This window comes from Patella vulgata, chromosome 1, assembly GCF_932274485.2.
Source record: "Patella vulgata chromosome 1, xgPatVulg1.2, whole genome shotgun sequence".
In the NCBI taxonomy this organism is placed as follows: Eukaryota; Metazoa; Mollusca; class Gastropoda; family Patellidae; genus Patella; species Patella vulgata.
Window position 1 is genome coordinate 13,979,011 of NC_065879.2, and position 21,868 is coordinate 14,000,878.

Genomic DNA, 21,868 nt, shown 5'->3' on the forward strand with positions numbered 1-21,868 from the left:
ACTGAATCTGGAATCAATAATTGGTACCTATAACAATATTTTTCCAGCCATAATAGTCATTCGCGCACGTGCCTATCAACTGGTACTACTTTCTATACCGGGAGCACTTAAGCAAATTATAATTTGTGCTGTTTGTAGCAAAAGTAATAGAGTGTAAAACTGAAAATTAGCGTACTATTTTGTTATGCACCTTTCATACACATGTAGACTAAATAAACATGTTCAATTAATATGAAAACGGAAACCGATTAATACTTCTCGAAATTCTCGAATTAAACTTTAGTGGTTTCGACTGAAATCGTCAATTTGGGAATGAGAATGTCGGTCAATTGCTTCGTGACTGTTCTCAAGCTTAAGTTTCGTGTGCGGACCATGGGAGCGACAATATACGTCAACATAAAATCAAAGCCTTTTCATTCAGACCCCAAATCGTTATCCCATATAAGCATAACACAAGAAGTAGTCTCCGGATGCATGCGTCAATAACATAATAATATAAACAGTATATATCCATCCGGTGTCTGATTACCAAGATAGATATATTTAATCCGTGCAGCGAATTTCCTTTTCACTGTCATTTTCAATGTCATGACGACCGATGTTGATATATCACTAGCCATTCGTTCATTCGTTCCTGTGGGTTTACGTCCACTTCCACCTAGGGTGATATCGCAGATAAATGTTTCTTAAGAAACTTGCCAGAAGAAGCTACAAAAGTAGGCTTGGTCCAGCTTTTGGGTAAAGACCCGCTGTCTTTGCAGGGAAGCGTACAGGGTGAAAACTACCCAAAGGAGTAGTAGTAGTATCTTGGTGCTTCAATGTCTGCTTCCACAGAAGTGATATTGAAGGCAAGACGTAGGAGAGCCGAAGCTTCTTCCTGTTTATTTAGAATATGATTTTGCAATCTTTCCATATACGATCTTAGGCCATGGAGTGGGTTTAGTGGGAAGTTCTTCCCCTTTTTTTATTAATATTTTTTTATTATTAATAAACAGATCGTTTGGTGGTAGATCTTCTCTGGATTGGTAGATGTCATCTTTTGGATTTTAATGTTTACGTGCCAGGCCCGTCTTATCGTAACCTCCCCCTTATACTCCACTATTCCAATTTGTCGATTTGTAGTGGACTTAGTGTTTAGATGCTGAGCCCGTTTAATCGTGGTCCCCTATTACTCCACTATTCTGCTAGTTTGGTATATCTTCTGTGTAGTTCAGTGTTTAGATGCCGAGCCCCACACTGATCAGCAGTGAATATTCGCTAGGCCGCTACAATCACTGATAAGGAGGACATCAATGCGACTTAATGAGTCTCAAATATTAACTTTTTTCCACCGACAAATTAAATTCTAAAACATCTTTTTGATGTATTAGAAAAATAAATAAAGACGTTTGGCGTATTTGCAGGTAAAAATTATTTCCTAATTAGTGTAAATGGATATTAAAATGACAAAAAGGCAGCATTCTGCTCGAAGCAGTAACGTCTTATGTAAACAATGCATGCGCCATTCAGCCAATGATTGACGCCGCGTGCTGTAACGGCACGTGTTGAAGGCAGTCGTCTTTTACAGAGATATTAGATAGACTTTCGTAATTCTCTGTAAAACAGATTGGCCGAGCCCGTCTAACCGTGACTCCCTCTTACTTTACCATTCTACTTAATCCAATCGTGGATTTGTTCGAAGATTCGTAATTTAAGGTCTGGTTTCGGGAAGAGTAAGTTCCTGGTGTTGAGAGGTATGTTGTTGTTTTCCATCATCTCTACTATTTCCCTTCTCTCCTCCTTGTAGATTTTACAGTCTACTAGCACATGACTGGTAGTATTATTTCACCCCCCCCCCCCGCACTCACAGTCGATGACTTGGTGTATGAATTCTCGCAGCCGCTCTTTAACCCTTAGTTTCGATATAAGTTTGCGTATATATTTTCTTGAGTGATTGATCGCTGCCTTCGTCTAAAGGAGAAAGCTCCGGATATTAGAAGTAAAGTGTGAGCGTGCGCAGTCTGGCCCGCTTTGTCATTAATGCTACGATTTTATATATATGTTAGGTAGATTAATTAGGCCTGACTATCAGCCGGTCCCAAGGACCGCCGCCTCGATCTCCGAAATGTATCTCTAGCCCACCCAACAACCTTTATATATACAGTCAGTAACAATGATTAAACATGCATTCTTTTTTAACAATAACATTAATATAATTAATTTATATAACATCGTTATTATATAACATCTAAAGTGACAAGGAGTAGGGTCACCTGTCCATTGTCCAACCTCGTGGGTTTTCCCCGGGTCCTCCGAATTTCTCCCACTGCTAAAGACCCCTACGTACAAGCGAATTATTGAAATAAAACTGAACCATATGTTAGTCCTGAAATGACGTAGTTTCTGGCGAGTGGACGTTAAACTCCATTTCTCTGTCATATAATTATGTAATTTATATAAAATAGACTCCCCTAATTAGTGAAAATACCAGCATCGATCGTCATTTGCAATTTACGGGTTTTAACGTCCATTCAACATAAAGAGATGACACAATTTTATTCCAATAATTCGCAATCCAAGTCTAATCCAGCGGCTTCTGTCGGTCGTCGTGCACAGTGTGGGCACATAATAAGCTTGCTGTTTCTAGATTGCGTAGTATTCCAGTGTTTTGCCATTTCGCCACGAGCAACCACTTACTGATTGCTTTTTCATATCTTCCTTGTTCTAAACATCTCGATCTATGTAAAGCTCTCTTTATTGCACTTATTTTTAGATTCTCTATATCTATACATCACATTTTCTCTCATACGTACAGCTAAAACATTTCGGTATTTGACTTTGAGATTGTGTGAAATATTTTATTATTTTTTATTATTATTATACATATTCTTTCATCTAGGCAACTAAAGCAATAATCACTGTACACAAAGACAGTATATTCTCACCCAAACACAAATTGATAAATATTATAGTCTATAGGTGGTCTGCGTCCTGATACCGTTTCTACTTTGTTGCTTCCCTTGAATGACTCTTCTTGTTTACATTTTACCTGTATGGCGGGAGAAAATGGCTGATAAAATCACCAGTCGATGGAGGTAAAATAATAAATCTAATGATTATTAAACGAACTGACGAAGTACATTTAATACTACTAAAATTTGGAAATATTCTACAATCTGGCACGGTTTACAGACGTAAATTGTCAACTGAAAGTTTCACTATTAATAGTATTATTGTCCTTGACATTTCACAAGGAAACGACATGACAATAAATTCAATATAATATGCCTTAGTTTAGTTACATTTTTAGTTTCCACCCCATACTGCCATAGTATCACCATCATCCATTTAAAAAAGATGCACTGAAAGAATACTGCAGTAGAGTAGTGCAATAATTGTAGTCAAAAAGCCATTTTTAACCATTATCAGGCTGATTGACTGATTGACTATTTTTACACGAAATATTACAGCTGGTAAAAAAAAATATCAGAAGAGCATACACTATAGCAAAGCAAGTCAACAAAGAATTTAGGAATCATGTAAAAGTAAAAGAAAAATACAGGTAGTATCTATTCTTGCCAACAACGCCATCTTTAGAGATATAACCCAAATCCTTCTAGTCAAACGATGCAGCTCCTAAATTAGATTGTTGAATGAATCACTAAAAGTAAAAGGATTATTGGTCAAAATATGTATTTATAAAGATATCAATTGAAAATATTTCAACATTCTATCTGTAGACAATTTATTTCCCTCATAACACACAGTATGGTGTATGCTCATATTTACATGTATTAGCCCAGTAGCTATGAGAACGTAACTAAAAATGCTGAGATATAATGATGTGCTTGTTTTTAGCTACGATTGGATGCCTTTAGTTCCAAGTGGCAAACTCAATTTCTTTATCAATGCATTTACCATCTTAAAAATAAGTTAATTTTATACTATTAGTACTTATTACACATACGCAGTCCAATCTACTGAAACAACATTCATTTATCAGCAAATATTGACAATAAAGTAAATTAAACGTTGTTTTTATCAAAATTGATTCGGACTACTGCGCAACTCTGATCAGATTATATAGTACTTTGATTGGCTATTGCACACGAGGCCCCGCCTTTATGTGTTACAGACGTAAATTTAAAATGTCGGAAAAAGCAATCTACTGTCGCTTTGATTTAAAAAGAGGGCTTTGTACCCGTGTCAAGTAGGATTATATGCTTAATTGTATTTGGGTGTGGCAGAAATATTATAAATAACAATAATCAATCATTGTTTTGATGAAAAATTTTGTCAGTTTTGTTTACTAATGCCGAATGCGAATCGCTCCCGCATTTGCTACGTTGAAGTTAATAGGACCGACTCTTATCTCGAAACATGGAGGGTTGGGAGATGAGGTTTGTTATCTATAACCAAGTGGATTGGGTGGTCTAGTGGTTTAATTTCTGCACGTGAAACCATACCTTCTGTCATTGAGTCAAGTGGTGTGGTTTCGATTCCCCGCTTGTACATGTAATTGACAAGGAGTAGGATCAGCTGTCCAACCTTGTGGGTTTTCTCCGGTTTTTTCCCCCCCCCCCCACTGCTAAAGACTCCCTACTTGTGTACGCAAATTATTGAAATAGAATTCCATATGTTAGTCTCAAAATGACTTAGTTTGTGTCGATTGGACATTAGACCCCATTTTATTTCTGTAGAAAATGTATAAAGGAGAGAGAGAGAGAGGAATGAGGTTTAACGTCAACTCCTCACAAGTCATTTCGGGACAAACACATCATTCTATTTTATTTTAATAATTTGCTTGCGCGTAGGGGTCTTTAATAATAATAATAAAGATAAGTGTTCTTATAAAGCTTCAGACTCCAAACAGTATTGTTTGCTCAAAGCGCTAACAAAGTTTACAGGAAACAGTTATAAATTATATGAACACTGAAACAAGTAAGTTTTGAGTTTCTGTTTGAAGAAGATTAGAGATGTGGCAATTGTAGATGTAATAGCAGTCAGATGACCTAGAGAAAACCCAGGCGACTCTACTTCTTGTCACATACAACCGGCGAATCGAAACCATGTCAGTAGATTCAATAACAGACCTTATGATACAACACGTACGCGCTAACCATTCGGTCAACCAACCCCTAAAAAGTGTTGGATAAAATCTTTTAATGGACATCCTTTAAAAAACCACCTCAGGAGATTATCTACCACTGTAACCTAGGTATCATTTAATCTTGTGTATCTATCACTAATTTCTTTTACATTTGTTTAATATCGAATCTTTGTTTAAAAATTTGTAAAAATCTTTTAAAATCACCCCAAATCATCTAATATGTACTCGTGTCCAGTTTAAAGCTGGTTGATTAATTTTGATAATGAGTGTCCAATTTACAAGTATTTAATTTCCTGACCACTGTTATACATCATTAATCAATTGTGTTGTTTATTTTTCAACAGTGATTGAGAAATTAAACACTTGTAAATTGGACACTCATACTCATTATAAAATTGAATGGTCAGCTTTAAACTGGGCACAGACCGGCTTCGCTCGGGGGTCATAACTCCGGAAGTGGTAGACTAACGCCACCTAGTCTATGTTACTCCCCGGTCCGAGCTACCCCTATACCCCAAATTTCAGAATTGGGGCAGACATAGTGTAGCCGCCAACCCCGAACAGACAGACAAACAGACAGACAAACGACAGTCACATATATATATAGATTTAACAACATTTTAGGTTGGATTATCACGGATAATTTATCAGCCAAAAAAATTAAATATTGTTTTAAATACGTATGTATTTGAAGATCTGCAGCTTTATATCATATATAAATATATTTTTCAGGAAAATTACGGTAACAAATTCACAATCGAGAAAAGAGTTTAAACTTTAAACCCAGTTGATAATGCAGCATCTATCTTCGGTTTATATTATAGTGAAATATACAGCAAGCTTACAGATTGTATTGCTTTTAGCATTGCTAGCTTGTGCTGGATAACTATAACAAGTTTGAAATACAAATTTATGACAAGTTACAATGAATGCAAATCATGCAGCATTCCTCGCCAGTCAGCCATTGGATCCTATCTTACAGAATATAATCGATCTGTCACAGGCTCACAACACCTATAACCAACCTGTTATAAATAAACAGGTTGAAATAAATAAACACCCACAAGTAGAAGTTGATGATACTGGTCGTATTGCTAATGAAGGTTTACAAGAGAGTGTATGGTATGTTACTTTAGTTTTTCAAAAGGGCTGCAATAGTCCAGCGATAATGCACTTGCTTGTTCGTTCGTGAGGCTTAACATCCGTTTCCACCTAGAGTGATATTGCAGATAATTGTTTCCAAGATCAGAGGCTGGTCTAGCATAGGTTGGAGCAGTGGTTCTCAACCTTTTTTTGCAAATTGGCACACCTTGGAACACATAAAAAAAATAGCGGCACACCTGGCTAAATATATATGAAAAATATTTGAATTTAGCAAAATAAAAACATGGTAAGTCAGACGAAATGCAACCATAGACAGAGACTCGTAATAGACACATAGAATGGCTCAAACTAAATAAAAAAACACAGCTATGAACTTATCAGCGGCACACTTACATGTAGGTAGATCTCGCGGCACACTGGTTGAGAATCATCGGGTTGGAGAAAGAGAAGCGATCAGGAAATTTTACCGCCTCCAATTCCTAGACTAAAATTGCAATCGTGCCTTTTAAGGTTCATCTTGTAATGGTACTGTTGGGGACGATTCATGAAATCATTTCAATGGCATTGCTCAGATGTACAAGAAGGATAAAGTAATGCCCCAATCTGCGTAAATCGTCGTTCAGATAGGATGGAAAACCAAGGTCCTGTTTACACATTGCTATGCACGTAAAAGAACCCTGGCAGTTGGAATTCGATATAAGAGAGGGCCATAGCGCCGCTGTCCAGGCTACACACTGTATGGCTTATTCCTGTATGGCAGAACAGTAGGATGTTAAAACCCCAGTTATTTCATTTCAATTAAATGATTTTTAAACTTAAGTGCAGGTTTCCAATGACGTTGTATTATCGGTGTCAATGTTAGGCTATATAACGTGACATATTTTTTTTTAAAAGAAAAAACCACAGCAATAGACGACCTCATTTTAGGTTTGTGCACACAGGCAGAAAAATGGGGTCAATATTGGCCATTTTGCCTCCAGCCAAATCTAATCCTAGACATTAACTTTCTTTATTAACTCACAGTATGATGTCATTGCCTGCGTCATCATTGATAAGTATAGTATAAAAAATGAAATTATAATGGCTGAAAGCTTTGAACTTCTTAAACTTAATGTATTGATATCGATCTATTGTCTGTCATACATATTAATTATATGTAATTGATTTTTTAAAATTTAGCGAAGAAGTTTTTTGTTCTTATCAGCATCGTGAAATAGCACCTGGATGTCGAGCTCACCCTGGGGATATTGTAGAAGCAGGACCTCTAGCTGTAAGTACAGGATGTTCTATATATAGATACAGTCACAAACTAATTGCTCTCTAAAAGGTCATTGATATCCTAAGATTAGGTGCTGGGTTAATGTGACTCAAGAGAGAGAGAGAGAGAAATGTTGTTTAAGGTCCATTCAACGCAAACTAGGTCAGACAGGCAACGACTGCGAGTTTTACAACATCTGGCTGTTGCTTGTTTACTTCACGATTCCTGAACTTATAGCTATGTTATCTACAGACACATGAGCAGTAGCGTCCAATCAGAGGTTGTGACATCGCGACCTCCACGGAAACCTTGACATTGAATGAACCTTGAACCGTGCAACTCGATAGACAGGTAGACATTTTAGCTTGAAAGCACAAGACTTGGTATTCGCAACGATCGAGGAATCTGATATGCTCACAAGCTGGGCTTGTACCCAATCGCAATTAGTGCCAAAATATACAGGGTATTACGTGAAGGCCTTGATAAGATGTACGTAGTTAAAGCGAGATCAAGCCTTCTATTGAAGATGTTGGACAGGCAACCCTTCTCCTTGTCACGTACAAGCAGGGAATCAAAACCATGATAATTGACTCGTTGACAGACCTTAAATAATCTAACGCGCAGGATTCAAGTACTGAATACATAATCATTTAGAGGCATTTAGTAACTGGATAGCTATTGAGTAATAAATAAAATCACATACTTATGGATAACAGCTGCTGATATCTTTAGGCTGTGTTTTGATGAGTATTCTCTTACTGTTATAAAGCAAACGTTTTTATACGCCTGCATTTTCATGTGGACGTATATTGTCGACTATCGTCGCCCCTACAAAGGTTGATATTTCAAAGATCTCGGTTTCTTTCGATATTAGCATGTATCGGACCGTAACTTCATGGATTATGCCCCCTGATTGTACGTAAAATCATTTTTTATCCAATTTTGATGAAATTTTTAATTTTTGTTTATATCCCAAAGATCTTGGTTCCTCTTGATAATGGCACATATCAGACTTTAACTTCCTGGTGTTTTTAGCTTATGGACCCTATAGAGGTCAGAATATATTACCGTTACACCATAGATATGGTTCACTTCGAATTCACTGAAAATCGGACCAGAACTTCGCGTCAAAATGACTGCTGAAATTTGCGCAAATAGTATTATGAGTCTGTAATACCAAGGTTGTGGCTCCTCAAGTTATCTGATTTTGATGAAATATATGTTTATATCCCAAACATCTCGGTTGTTCTTGATAGTGGCGCATGTAGGACCGTAAGATCCTAGATTATGGCCCCTAATTGTACGAAAAATCATGTTTTTTAATATGTGAATCCTCTAAAGGTCAGAATTTTTATTTGCATCTAAAAAATGTTCAAATATATCACCGTTACACCATAATTACAGTTGAGTATAAATTTCGTGAAAATCAGACCGAAACTGTTGGACAAAATGGCCGCTCCCCTTTACATAAATTGTATAATAAGCATGTAGTACCAAGGTTATGGCCCTTCTAGTTATTTGCTTTTGATGAAACTTAAAGGACAATATTGGTGCCAGTCATTATCACATATGTGATAGAACTTGTTAAAGACGTTCCAAATATTATTTTATCACAGTGATCATTGCTACGATAGATGCGTAATCAATGTTTCAACAATTGGAAGTGACGAACACAAAAGGAAAACACGAGTTATCCCTCTATATAACTGTCTGAAGTGACGGGTGATAACAGATACATGGGCGAATTTCTGCTCACTAATAATTCCTTCGAAGACCAAAAGTTATTGTGTGAGACTGTGAAAGGATATCTGACAAGTCATAAAAAAAAAATTGACTGTCACTAGATAAGAAAACATGAAAGAAAAATAGAAAAAGTCAGTGCATTACCATGTTTTTATAAGTATAAAATGAATAAACAAATGTGAATGTACGGACTGTTTCTATTTTTCTCGTGTTCTCTTATCTAATGACATTCAATTACTTTTTTGATTTGTGAGATATATTCTTACAGTCTCATATAATAACTTTTGCGTTCGTCACTTCCGATTGTTCAAGCATTGATTACTCAGCTATCGTAGCAATGATCACTGTGATAAAATAATATTTGGAACGTGATTAACCAGTTATATCACATATGTGATAATGACTGGCACCAATATTTACAGCTGAAATTTAGGAACTAGTATTGTTCAATTCATTTAAAAAAAGAAAAGATATTTACAACGATCCTTTAGAGGCATTTAGTGACTGGATAGAGCAATAAACTAAACACATACTACTTATGGAATAACAATTACTAATTTATTTGGGTGAGATTGTGAAGACTCTTCTCCTAACAAGTACGGTAACAAATGTCACTGTAAACCAGGTACCATTTAATCTTGTGTATCTAGTACTGATTTCTTTCACATTCGTTTAATATCAAATCTTTGTTTAAAAATTTGTAAAACCTTTTTAAAATCACCATAAATCGTTTAATTTGTACTTCTGTCCAGTTTAAAGAATAGATCTCTGCTCTAAATGGTCGCCATATCCAAAAATGAGTAATGCATTTCTACTCCATTTCTTATTTGTTTTACACACAAAGACTAAATATAAACTTTTTCAATTTTATTAAATGGAAGCAGAATGAATACTCCACAAAATTCCTGAAGTTTACTTAGTGTTTTTTGGCTAAAATCGTCGCTTTAGAACTCAAAACGTCGGTCATCTTGCTTATTGTCTGGTCTAAAGACAGACAGCCTTAGTTTAGTACATGCATAGGCGTACGAGCAGGGGGTGCTGGGGGACGGCCCCCCCCCCTCCATTTTGGGCACCAAATGCTGGTTTTTGGCTAAAATCGTCGCTTTAGAACTCAAAACGTCGGTCATCTTGCTTATTGTCTGGTCTGTAGACAGACAGCCTTAGTTTAGTACATGCATAGGCGTATGAGCAGGGGGGCTGGGGGGGGGGGGCCCCCCCCCCCATTTTGGGCACCAAATGCTGGGAAAATTTGGGCACACAATTGTACTTTGTAAAAATTGTATAAAAAAATATTGTGTTCTTGAATGTGTCCAATTTAACAGCGAATTTATTATTATTATGTAACATACTAAGAACCTAACTACATTTTTGGGGCACCAACCACCACCGCCCACCCCCCCCCCCCCCCCCCCCAGTCAAAAATTTCCCCGTACGCCTATGAGTACATGTATGTATATTTATAATAACACCTTTTTCCCTCTAGCAACAGAGTATCCAGTTTCTATTATTAAAGCAATAATGAATAATAAGTTCTGATTTTTTTAGCCTTGGTTAAGTGTATTTGAGTGTAAAGACCTTTTCGTTAATGTGTTTGTTTGCCATTGACCTTGAAAAGTAACTTAACTGCACTTGTAAAATACATGTAATAACCCTATTAAGACAAAAAGTATGGGGTATATTTATTTAGAATGCATGCAAACTGTCAACAAGTAGAAAAAAAACTAATGAAATTTTGGATAAATAGATATTATAATACACTGTAAAAGTGAGGGGGGTTGGATGGCTGAATGGTTAGTGTGCGCGCGCTGTATCATAAAGTCTGTCATTGAGTCGACTGGCATGGTTTCGAATCCCCGGTTGTACGTGACAAGGAGTAGGGTCGCCTGTCCAACCTCGTGGGTTTTCTCCCTGTCCTCCGGTTTCCTCCCACTGCTAAAGACCCCTACGCGCAAGCGAATTATGTAAATAAAATTAAACCATATGTTAGTCCCGAAATGACCTAGTTTGTGTCGAGTGGACGTTAAACCCCATTTCTCTCTCTCCCTCTCTCTCTGTGTTGTATTTCATATTTGATAAGAGAGAGAAATGAAATGAAATGGGGTTTAACGTCCTACTGTTTTGCACCTAACTGGGCTAATGAAGACGGGTATACGCCATACAGTGTGCTATGAGGGAAATTTTGCCCGGACAGCAGCACTACGGCCTACTCTTATATCGAATTCCAACTGTCAAGGGCTCTTTTACGTGCACGCCAATGTGTACACGGGACCTCGGTTTTTCGTCTCATCCGAATGACTAGACAGCTGTCCTTGTCAGGCCCTCCGTCCTGCATCAATGACAAGGAAGAATCACGCCGGAAAATCGGGATGAACTTTCTCGGCCAATGCAGGGATCGAACACCCGACCTCCAGGCTAGCGAGCCAGCGCCTTACCCACTTAGCCACCGTGATCCCCGATAAGAGAGAGAGAAAGAAATGGGGTTTAATGTCCACTCGACACAAACTATTTCAACAATGTGCTTGTGCGTAGGGGTCTTTAGCAGTGGGCGGAAACCGAAGAAAACCCACGCGGTCGTACAGGCGACCCTACTCCTTGTCACATGCAACTGGGGAATTAAAACCACGCCAGTTGACTCAATGACAGACCTTATAATACAGCGCGCATGTGATAACCATTTGGCCATCCAACCCCCCATATTTGATCAGAGTTATCCCTGTGTTTACAATAAAATTTATGAAAATTAGCTCAAATTCTGTGTGTAATTTGTTACATGTACATGTAACAGAAAAATAATGACTTTATATGTACATGCAGAATTGTAGAACTTTTTTAAAATTGTATTTTGCGTTCGAATGGAGTTATCCCTATGTTTACGTCCATATTTGTTAAATCTACTGAATGTGATGCAGGTCAGAGTTCTTGACAAAATGTTTTAAATCTCTGTGTGATTGTTGATTATATGTAGGTTATTAGGCAAAACCTATTGATTTTCAATATTTTTCTATCATGAATTTCAAGAGCATTTGCGGAGTTAACCCAATTGAAATTCAGAATAATTCAGTAGTGTATTGCAGAGTTACATGTATTTCCCCTTAAACTTTCAAGTTTATGAAATCTTGTAAACAAGTTTGTTTTCCATTCACATTTTTAGTTTTATTGCTCTGTACAGAGTTCATAATGGATTTTATTAAGCCTGTTTTGTGGGATTTGTTGACAATAATTTTAGATCATTAACATGGGTGAATTTTCTGCTGGTGTGTGTATGAAGGCCTGACAAGTATGAAATATATATTTTGATTTTTCAGGCCTTGCCTCTACCTGATGAATATTATCCTATTTGTGATAGTTTACCTAAAGAAATAATAGAAGAAGGAAAATTGAGTAGTTTACAGTTAGAAGGTGTTATACATGCTGTAAGTTATTATATAGGCCTACACTGGTCAGTATATCTGCCTACACAAGTCATAGATTATATACATGTAGGCCTTCACAAGTCATAGGTTATATAGGCCTACACTGTTAGTAGATTATATAGGCCTGCTCTAGATCTGGCCATGCATTATATAGGCCTGCTCTGGTCGTACAAAAATCTGAATAGAAATGTGAATTGTGTCACTAGACCTGTTTTTTTCCAACCAAAAAGTGCCTGTAGAATTTTGGGGTCTACAATGTCAGAAGGGGTTTATCAAAAATGTAAGTGCAAAATGGTGTTATGCTCTAAAGTCCTTAGGAAATCTGATTCAATATTAATGCAGATGTGGGGATTTTTCAGAGATATTGTAAAATGTTCCAATTGGTCAGCAAGCGGAAAAAAGTTTGGAAACACTGCACTAGACAACAGTCCTATTGCAGGTGAGCTCAGTGTCAAGGCGGTATGATGTGTTAAGTATTGAAGTCTTGTGTTATATTTCAGTGTCAGAGACATCAAGTTATATTACCAAATGGACAAAGAGCAGGATTCTTTATTGGTGATGGTGCTGGTGTTGGTAAAGGTAGACAGGTAAGTATCTACCTTGCTCAATATTAGGGTTACACCGTATAGTGAATCCAACCAGATAGTCGAAATACATTGCTGTTTGTATTCTTTAAAGCAAAAATAGGGCTGTGGTAGTTAGAGCTGCAACGATTCAGTTCGGTGCACCGATAACCGACACTAGCCGTCTCGGTTCGATCCACGATCTACAACGTTCAAATTTCGATTCGGTTCAATTTCAAATAAAAACAATGTACACCTTACCATATGAAAAAAAATGAAAGACCTGTAGCAATTAAGTCCACTTAAAATTTAAAAAAAACTTTGTTTTTACGTAACTTTTAATTTACGTTATTTAACAAAACACGAATGTCACTCGAAAACATAACTAAAACAGAGTGACCTCCCTTTAAAACAATTTCCGTATGCTGACGAAAGTTAATTTATTTAAAATTGGTGACGTACCGAATGTTTATTGGATGTTAATTTAGGTCAATAGCTTCGGTAATCGTTATATAAATTCTAAGCGATCTCATTAGCTGATAATTCAGGTCATTATCTTTGGATATTTTCGTGTTTAGCGATTATTACCCATAGTCAAGCAAACACTGGAAGGTAAAATTATGGCAGACGACGTACTTTCTCGACCACCTGGTCATATGAAATCTAAAGTTTGGGATCATTTTGGTTTAAGAAAAAACTCTAAAGATGTGGCAACTTGTAGAGTATGCTTCACTGACATATATATAGAAAAAATTACTGGTTATTGTAGCTGATAATCGAATCGAATGGTTAAAATCGATAATCGAACCGAATCGAGGTAGTTGTGAATCGTTGCAGCTCTAGTGGTAGTTGAGTGGTAGGGTACTTGACTGTTGACTAGAGTGTTCATGGGTTAAAATTCCTGACTTATACTGAGAAGAAGATTCACCGGATATTTCTCGCTCGGTTCATAATATAAACTCTGGAAAGTTGGAATTTGATGAAGTGTTTGCTTGATAAACCCAAGTACCATCTTCGAAACATGGTATGTTAAAGGACAATATTGGTGTCAGTCATTATCACATATGTGATAGAACTGGTTAGATATGTTCCAAATATTATTTTAACACAAAGATCACTATTATGATAGATGCGTAATAAAGGTTTCAACAATCGAATGTGACGAATGCAAAATGAAAACACGAGTTATCCCTCCATATATCTGACTGAAGTAAACGAGTGATAACAGATACAAAGGCGAATTTCTGCTCACTAATAATTCCTTCGAAGACCAAAAGTTGTTGTGTGAGACTGTGAAAGGATATCTGACAATTCAAAAAAGTAATTGAATGTCATTAGATAAGAGAACTTGAGAAAAATAGAAATAGTCCTTAGTAACATGATTCATAACCAGGTCAATATTTACCAAGAAAACAACAAGATAAATAAAAAAATGATGATTTTAGTCCTGCTGTTTTATACCATGATATTGATGTGGATCAAAACAAAGACCAAAACAATTTAAGGGGGTTTGTGTACCCATGGATCTGAATAATTAGGGTGACGAAACAAGAATTACGATACATAAATTCAGCGTCTCGCGATTCAATATGCGAATTGTGTGAAGGTGAATCGCAATACATCGATTCAACAATATATCACGTCAACAGCCCTATACTAATTAGTCCATAGTGTCTTAGTATGTTACTGTTCAATACCTAAATGCCACTCAAGATATTCTAGACAAAACTAATGTTTTATATTTTACAGATAGCTGCTATAATATTTGATAATGTTTTATATTTTACAGATATCTAGTATAATATTTGATAATGTTTTATATTTTACAGATAGCTAGTATAATATTTGATAATGTTTTATATTTTATAGATAGCCGGTATAATATTTGATAATTTTGTACGTGGTCGGACCAAGAATATTTGGTTTACTATTTCTACAGATCTTATTGTGGACTCCAGGAGGTAAATTCTATTTATTGCTCTCATTCTAATATGAAGATTTCACTGCTTGCCGTACTCAAATAATTATGTGAAATTAAAAAAAATTGTTTATCAATCAAAGAAACTACAGTTGTTGTATATTTATTGAATAGAAAAACTTTTGATAGTTTTGTTTTAATTTTTTATATCTCAGAGACCTGAGTGATATTGGTTGTTTTGTAAAAGTTATTGATGGATGTCAAGAGTTGGACAGAGAAACAAGGTCGGTATAATTTGACCTTTTTCAGCTATCAGCTAGAAATTGCTTTGTATAGCTACATGGAGCTGCGGTGGCTCAGTGAGTAAGAAGTTGTCTCGCTAACCATGATTTTTACGACATGGTTCCCCCTTGTCAGTGGTGTAAGACAAAGGGCTTGGCAAGGGACAATGTATAGTGGTTTGGTTAGGATGAAAAAACAAGATCTCGAGTTCTACTCCAACTGGTTGTGTGTTGTTCGATCCCTGTGTTGGCCCAAAAAGTTCATCAACATATTCCGAATTGGTTTTCCAGTGTTGGGGGTGCAAGACAGAGGACCTGACAAGGACAGCTGTCAAGTCGTTCAGATGAAACATTGGCGTGCACATAAAAGATCCCTTGGGAGTTGGAATTGGATATAATAGTAGGCAGTAGCTAGAGCTGGTGTCCTGACAAAATTTACCTCATAGCACACTGTATGGTATATGGCTGTCTTCATTAACCCAGTCATATGGCTACATGTAGGATTGATGTGGAATATATTCTACACAAATATATGTCATATATTGGCTGATTGTCTAACTGACAACTGACTAAAAGCAAACCTGGTCACATACATTGTCACACACAAAATCAGACTTTTCATTTATCAGAGTTATTCGAATTCTTCGTTTTATCTATGATTTTCTGTCGATTGTCAAGTATCTTTTCTATGATACATTTTCAAACAGTGGTAGCGTGGTGAAGAATAAATTAATTGGAATGAAATTTTCAATATATTCAACTCTTTATCTAAATCTTCCATAATGCATCTTCAAACAAACTTGGCAATATGGTGCCGGTTTACTAGACAGAAAGTCCTGGATTCCTGGTGTTACATGTATCTGAGAAAGTTCTTCAGGATGTTCCAGCCTGGTTTCCCCATGTTAAACTCTCCTTTCGTAGCTATATTTTATAGCTACAGAAATAATTCAGTCCACTGACAGTTGGGGGTTGGACATATTCCTGAAGCAATGGCCTGAGAAATCCCTCTCTGGCCATTGCTGGATTAGCTTCTGATACTTGCGCTTTTGAGGGAGTGTGTCTATTCTTTCCGTTCAATCAAATCTAACCAAAAGCACAGCAACATGACAGCCCTTTGTTTAATCAGGGGTCTCCCTAAAACTTTGGACAGTGATTTAAGGTATTAAAAACAGTGAAAGTGTTGTTCGTCTCAAAACAATATTGTTTACATTATATCCACAAAGTAAAATCGTGTTGATAGCCTTGTTTGTCACACAATTAGTTTTTCTGCAATATTCTGCTATGCACTGGTTAATTGGGCATAATAAAATCGTGAGTCATGACCTAACGTTATGTAAACATATTTGGCCCAATTTGGAGCTCTGTTTGGTATTGTTACTCAGTAAGCTATTGGTTGTTAATCGCCCTATTGACCAGTCATAATTTAGAACATAATTTAGCTCTAATCAAACGAAACACTGCGAGGGGTATGGGGGTTGGATCTCTCTCTCTCTCTCTCTCTCTCTCTCTCTCCACCAACAGTATCTACTATGTATTTTTATGTATGTGAAGATTATTATGTTTATATAATTCAATGTGTTATTTTTGTGTAACAGAGTTCTAGGATTACCAACTGATTTTAAAGAAGGGGTTGTATTTAGTACTTACGCTACTCTTGTATCATCTGTAAACAGGGGAGGTAAGTAGAAACATGTAACAAGGGGAGATAACTATTTAGTAACCTCTACTTTTGGAGGCAAGACCGCCACTAATTTCCCCATTGACTTCAATGTTAATTCTGGCCTCTTTGCCCACCTCCAACTTTTCCAAAAAATTTTCATTGGGCTGAATGCTTTTCACTACAGACAGAGGAACAAATGGTCGTGTCTTTGCACTATATTTGTACGAAGTTGACCAAATTGAAATTGAAAAAATTGAAACACAAATAAGACGATAGTGGCATTGTCAGGGCAGAATATCCCTGCTAAACTTAATTTGTCTATCTACAACTAGCTCCGTTTGAGAACAGACACTTAGCTTGTTGACTGACAACTAGTCAAAACCACTCAGTATACTTCGCAGATTTTGAGAAATGTTTATTTCATTTCCATTTAATAAAATAGAAAAGGTTTATTTAGTCTTTGTGTGTATGACAGATGTGAAACGGAGAAGAACTGCATTGCAAAACAGTGTATCAATTTTTAAATATGGTGGCTGTTTAGGGCAGAGATCTATTCTCGAAGTAGATAGTTCTCTGTGAGTAGAATGAGCACTCTGCATGGTGTAGGTCAATCATCATTAAACTGGCTGGTACAGATATAACACGTTAAACACCATTTTATTTTTATTTTATTTTCAGGTGCGTTAAATTCTAGTAAACACAGTAGATTACAGCAGTTGATTGATTGGTGTGGTGGTGATCAGTTTGATGGATGTCTTATATTTGATGAATGTCATAAAGCCAAGAACTTTGTTCCTGTAAGTTGGCTCGTACTTTATTCAGTACTGGAGTGGGTTTGTCTTAAATTGGATTTTCACTTTGCTTTTCCTGCATGGTGCTAACACAACACCATAAAGGGTCCAGTATTTACCCCAGAATAGCTTAAGATCTGATTTAGAGGATTGTCAGTCTTGATTTTTGTTTTAACAGCAGTAATTGGAGGTCATGATTTATATTATTTTTTAACATTTATTTTTTAGGGGAAGGAAACTGCCAGCACAAAAATAGCAATAGCTGTTACAACTATACAAAAGTAAGAATATTTTATTTAATATGTTTAGCTATATTTTGGGGGACTTATTTTCAAATATGGATATCTGAGGTTGACATCAGTTTTTTTATGGTCACATTTTAAATTATATATTTAGTTATTTGAGATTATTACTGAAGTTTTATTTTCGTGTTTTCCAGTGGGAGCAAGGGAGACAACTGCCGGCAGGAATATTACTAGGCATGACTGCCGGCAAGGACATCAATTTTTATATGGTCACGTTTTCCATTATAAATCTATTATTATTTTATATTTGATATTTTCAGATTGTTGCCAAAAGCTCGAGTAGTTTATTGTAGTGCTACAGGGGTAACTGATGTTAAAAATATGGCGTTCATGGAGAGATTGGGATTGTGGGGAGATGGTGCTCCATTTCATTCATTTGAACGATTTATAGAGTCAGTCCAAAGAAAAGGTTTAGGTAAGATCTTAGAGGCTGAAATAATTTTCTTTCACAGTGAATTGATCGGAATATAATATCAATTACAAAGGTTCTTTAAGAGTTAGATTAATAGACAGTGCCAAAAAAATACAAAAGTAAAAAAAAAGAAAGATAGTACGACCCAGTGATGGGATTTCAAAATTTTAGTTGTCAGACATTTTCTTCCCGAAAATAAAGGGACATAACTCTTATCGTTATTTAAGCAGGCGTTTTCAAACCACAATTAAGAATCATGTGTCAACAAAATATTCAAATTCATACATAATAAAAAATATTAGATGCACCTCGTAATTTTTCATATTTAATTCCCGTACGGTGTTCAAATTTATGTCGATAATATTCCTAAAAAATTACATGACATCGTAATACCATAGAATGAAAGCGTGCCGACTACTGCCCATCCATACCAGTTTCAAATTCCCTCAAAATTACCCTATTTTCCGGGTCATAAGTCGATACATTTTTCAGCAAAGTCCGGCATTCGTCTTATACCCCGTTTCGATTTATATACGGAAGGTAAAAAATGACATCCCAAAATTTATTTGGCCGTAAACTGTAGTAAACGTCGCTCTAACAGAACAAGCGAGTGACACCAACTGCTAAATAATCCCATTCGACTCTAAGAACGCGCTATCGTCTAAAAACAATTACTGTAACTACTTACGTTATTCCAATCAAAATATTCGTCAACATTTCTTAACGTGTTTATTTATTTATTTAAAAACATAAACTCCATTCAAAATATGATCATAAATCCGACAATATGCCATTAAAATAGAATCTTTTCTGCCGACATCAGACGTATTACACCTCTTAATTCCACGTGTCTCGCGAGATTTTTACTTTCATTTTGCGTGTTTGTGAAATAGCTTTATTTAACTTCGGCTTCAACTGAAGAAATGTCACAGACAAGTTATCGGACACAATGTATATTGGGGTGTTATATACTATTAGGATATGTGACATATATGACTAATGTCTACGGCCGACATCAAGGAGATTAAAACGTGAGACAATGGAGAAATCACGGGTTAATCACATGGATTAAGTTTATTGGATTGATAAATAGTTCGAAAAAGGAGAATCAATGACTTCTGTTCAGGATTGAATTGATGAATTGTCCGACAAAGAATTAAGTCAGTCAATCAAGGCAGATTAAGTAGTTAATCAAGGTAGTGTATAGACGGCATAAAACAATAAATATGTTGATCACTTAATTACCTAATCAATCCAGCATATTATCAACGATAATCGGGTTGAGTGGTAGTTATGCACTCAGCACACTATATTAATTTTGGAATTTTGAATATTATTTACCATGTCTTGATGTCCGATTGGGCATATTCCTGGTCGGACAATTTAGGACGTTTGGAAAATAGCGTCGGACATGTCCAGAATATACGGGCAAAATCCCGTCACTGGTACGACCATACAAAATTGACGGTATAATTTAATTTAAAAATGGATAATCAAGACTCTTGTTTATTATCGTAAAAACAGTAGCAATGACAAACGAGACTACACTGAAATTTTCAACATATTCCCTTTTCATTATCTAGTTTTTAGCTATTATAGCGAGAACGGTCAGCTCTTTATCTAAATCTGACATTATCCATCTTTAATGCTTTATAACTGATAGTAAGTAAAGGCATTATAGAATTAAATGAATGATGTTAAAATGGTTTTGTTGTGTTTTAGGTATAGCGGAAATGTTGGCTATGGAGATGAAAACTACAGGAATGTATGTTTCTAGAGGCTTATCATTTAAACAGGCAGAGGTAATGTGGCTACCTTACTCAGAAAATAAACTCTTTATATCTGAAATACATCAATTTTTTTTTTTCAGAAATCAAAGAGCACATATTTCTGAATTCTAGAAATATAAAATAAATTGCCTTGGCAGGTTAGAATATCTAGTGTTGACATGCATAACATATTTTAACAGATAGACTAATTGAGTCACAAGTGGACATTCATCCTAAAATATATTGTATAAAAGGTACAGATAAAATGAATGTAATGGGGTTCAAAGCCCGTCAACATAAAGTTGTTTGTGTATTTCAGTTTCTTCCAAGCTAAACTGTCTTAAATAAAGTTGTTGTGGTTAATTCAGTTTGTAACAATAGAAGCTGTATTAGATGGAGTTGCTGTCTTTTTATTACAGTTTGTAACAAGAGAAGCTGTATTGGATAAAGTTATTATCTTCTATTACAGTTTGTTACAATAGAAGCTGTATTAGATAAAGTTGTTTTGTATTTTATTACAGTTTGTTACAATAGAAGCTGTATTGGATAAAGTTATTATCTTCTATTACAGTTTGTTACAATAGAAGCTGTATTAGATAAAGTTGTTTTGTATTTTATTACAGTTTGTTACAATAGAAGCTGTATTGGATAAAGTTATTATCTTCTATTACAGTTTGTTACAATAGAAGCTGTATTAGATAAAGTTGTTTTGTATTTTATTACAGTTTGTTACAATAGAAGCTGTATTGGATAAAGTTATTATCTTCTATTACAGTTTGTTACAATAGAAGCTGTATTAGATAAAGTTGTTTTGTATTTTATTACAGTTTGTTACAATAGAAGCTGTATTGGATAAAGTTGTTTTGTATTTTATTACAGTTTGTTACAATAGAAGCTGTATTGGATAAAGAACAAAAACAGATGTATAATACAGCAGCTCATGTCTGGTAAATAACATATAAAGTCAAATTTAAAGTCCTGATACATATTTTTAGCATAATAGAATTACTTGCAAACTACAGTATTTAGAAAGATGAATCTCCCAAAGGATTATCAGTCCCAAAATGGTTCAATTCTGTTTAGTATTTACAAAGATATGTTGAACAGTGGTGCCAAGAAATGTATTATATATGTAATTTCTATAATCTTATATACAAATGTGTTTAATGAAAGTTGCTTTGTACTTTAAAAGAGAAGAATTTGTCACTGTCTTCTATAATCAGAAGTTTGGTTTTTCTAAAATAATCTTTTTCTTTTCATTGTTAGGAATGAGTTACGTAAGTCATTAGAGAGTGCTGTAGTTAGAACGGGTTCTACCAACACTAGAATCTGGGCTCAGTTCTGGTCAGCTCATCAAAGATTCTTTAAACAACTATGGTAAATAAACAGATTTATTGTAATACTTGTAAATTTTGGTGATCATACTGATTTGAGGGGGAGATTGGTAATTTATGACAAGTCTATGTAATTTTTATCCAGTTTAAAAAAAACGTTTAAATATATCACCGTTACACCCTAAGGATGGTTGAGTTCGAATTTCATAAAAATCAGACCAAAACTGA

General features: G+C 35.6%; 1 protein-coding gene across 1 annotated transcript; it reads left to right on the forward strand.

Moving 5' to 3' along the window:
* The first annotated feature begins 3,007 nt into the window (after positions 1–3,007).
* LOC126812087 (protein strawberry notch homolog 1) lies at positions 3,008–21,578 on the forward strand. The gene is made up of 14 exons (XM_056103551.1): positions 3,008–3,074; positions 5,822–6,211; positions 7,373–7,463; positions 12,500–12,607; positions 13,108–13,194; positions 15,040–15,131; positions 15,304–15,372; positions 16,965–17,047; positions 17,708–17,826; positions 18,049–18,101; positions 18,386–18,540; positions 20,260–20,339; positions 20,776–20,793; positions 21,573–21,578. The coding sequence occupies exons 2-14, from the start codon at positions 6,015–6,017 to the stop codon at positions 21,576–21,578; spliced, it is 1,158 nt and encodes a 385-aa protein (XP_055959526.1). The 5' UTR covers positions 3,008–3,074; positions 5,822–6,014.
* Positions 21,579–21,868: the final 290 nt, after the last annotated feature.

Excerpts from the sequence above, each read along its gene's own strand:
- LOC126812087 (XM_056103551.1), top strand. The coding sequence starts at position 6,015 with ATGAATGCAAATCATGCAGCATTCCTCGCCAGTCAGCCATTGGATCCT. Across the intron at positions 17,048-17,707 it reads ATCATCTGTAAACAGGGGAG|GTGCGTTAAATTCTAGTAAA; the intron begins GTAAGTAGAAAC and ends TTTTATTTTCAG. Across the intron at positions 18,102-18,385 it reads GCTGTTACAACTATACAAAA|ATTGTTGCCAAAAGCTCGAG; the intron begins GTAAGAATATTT and ends TGATATTTTCAG.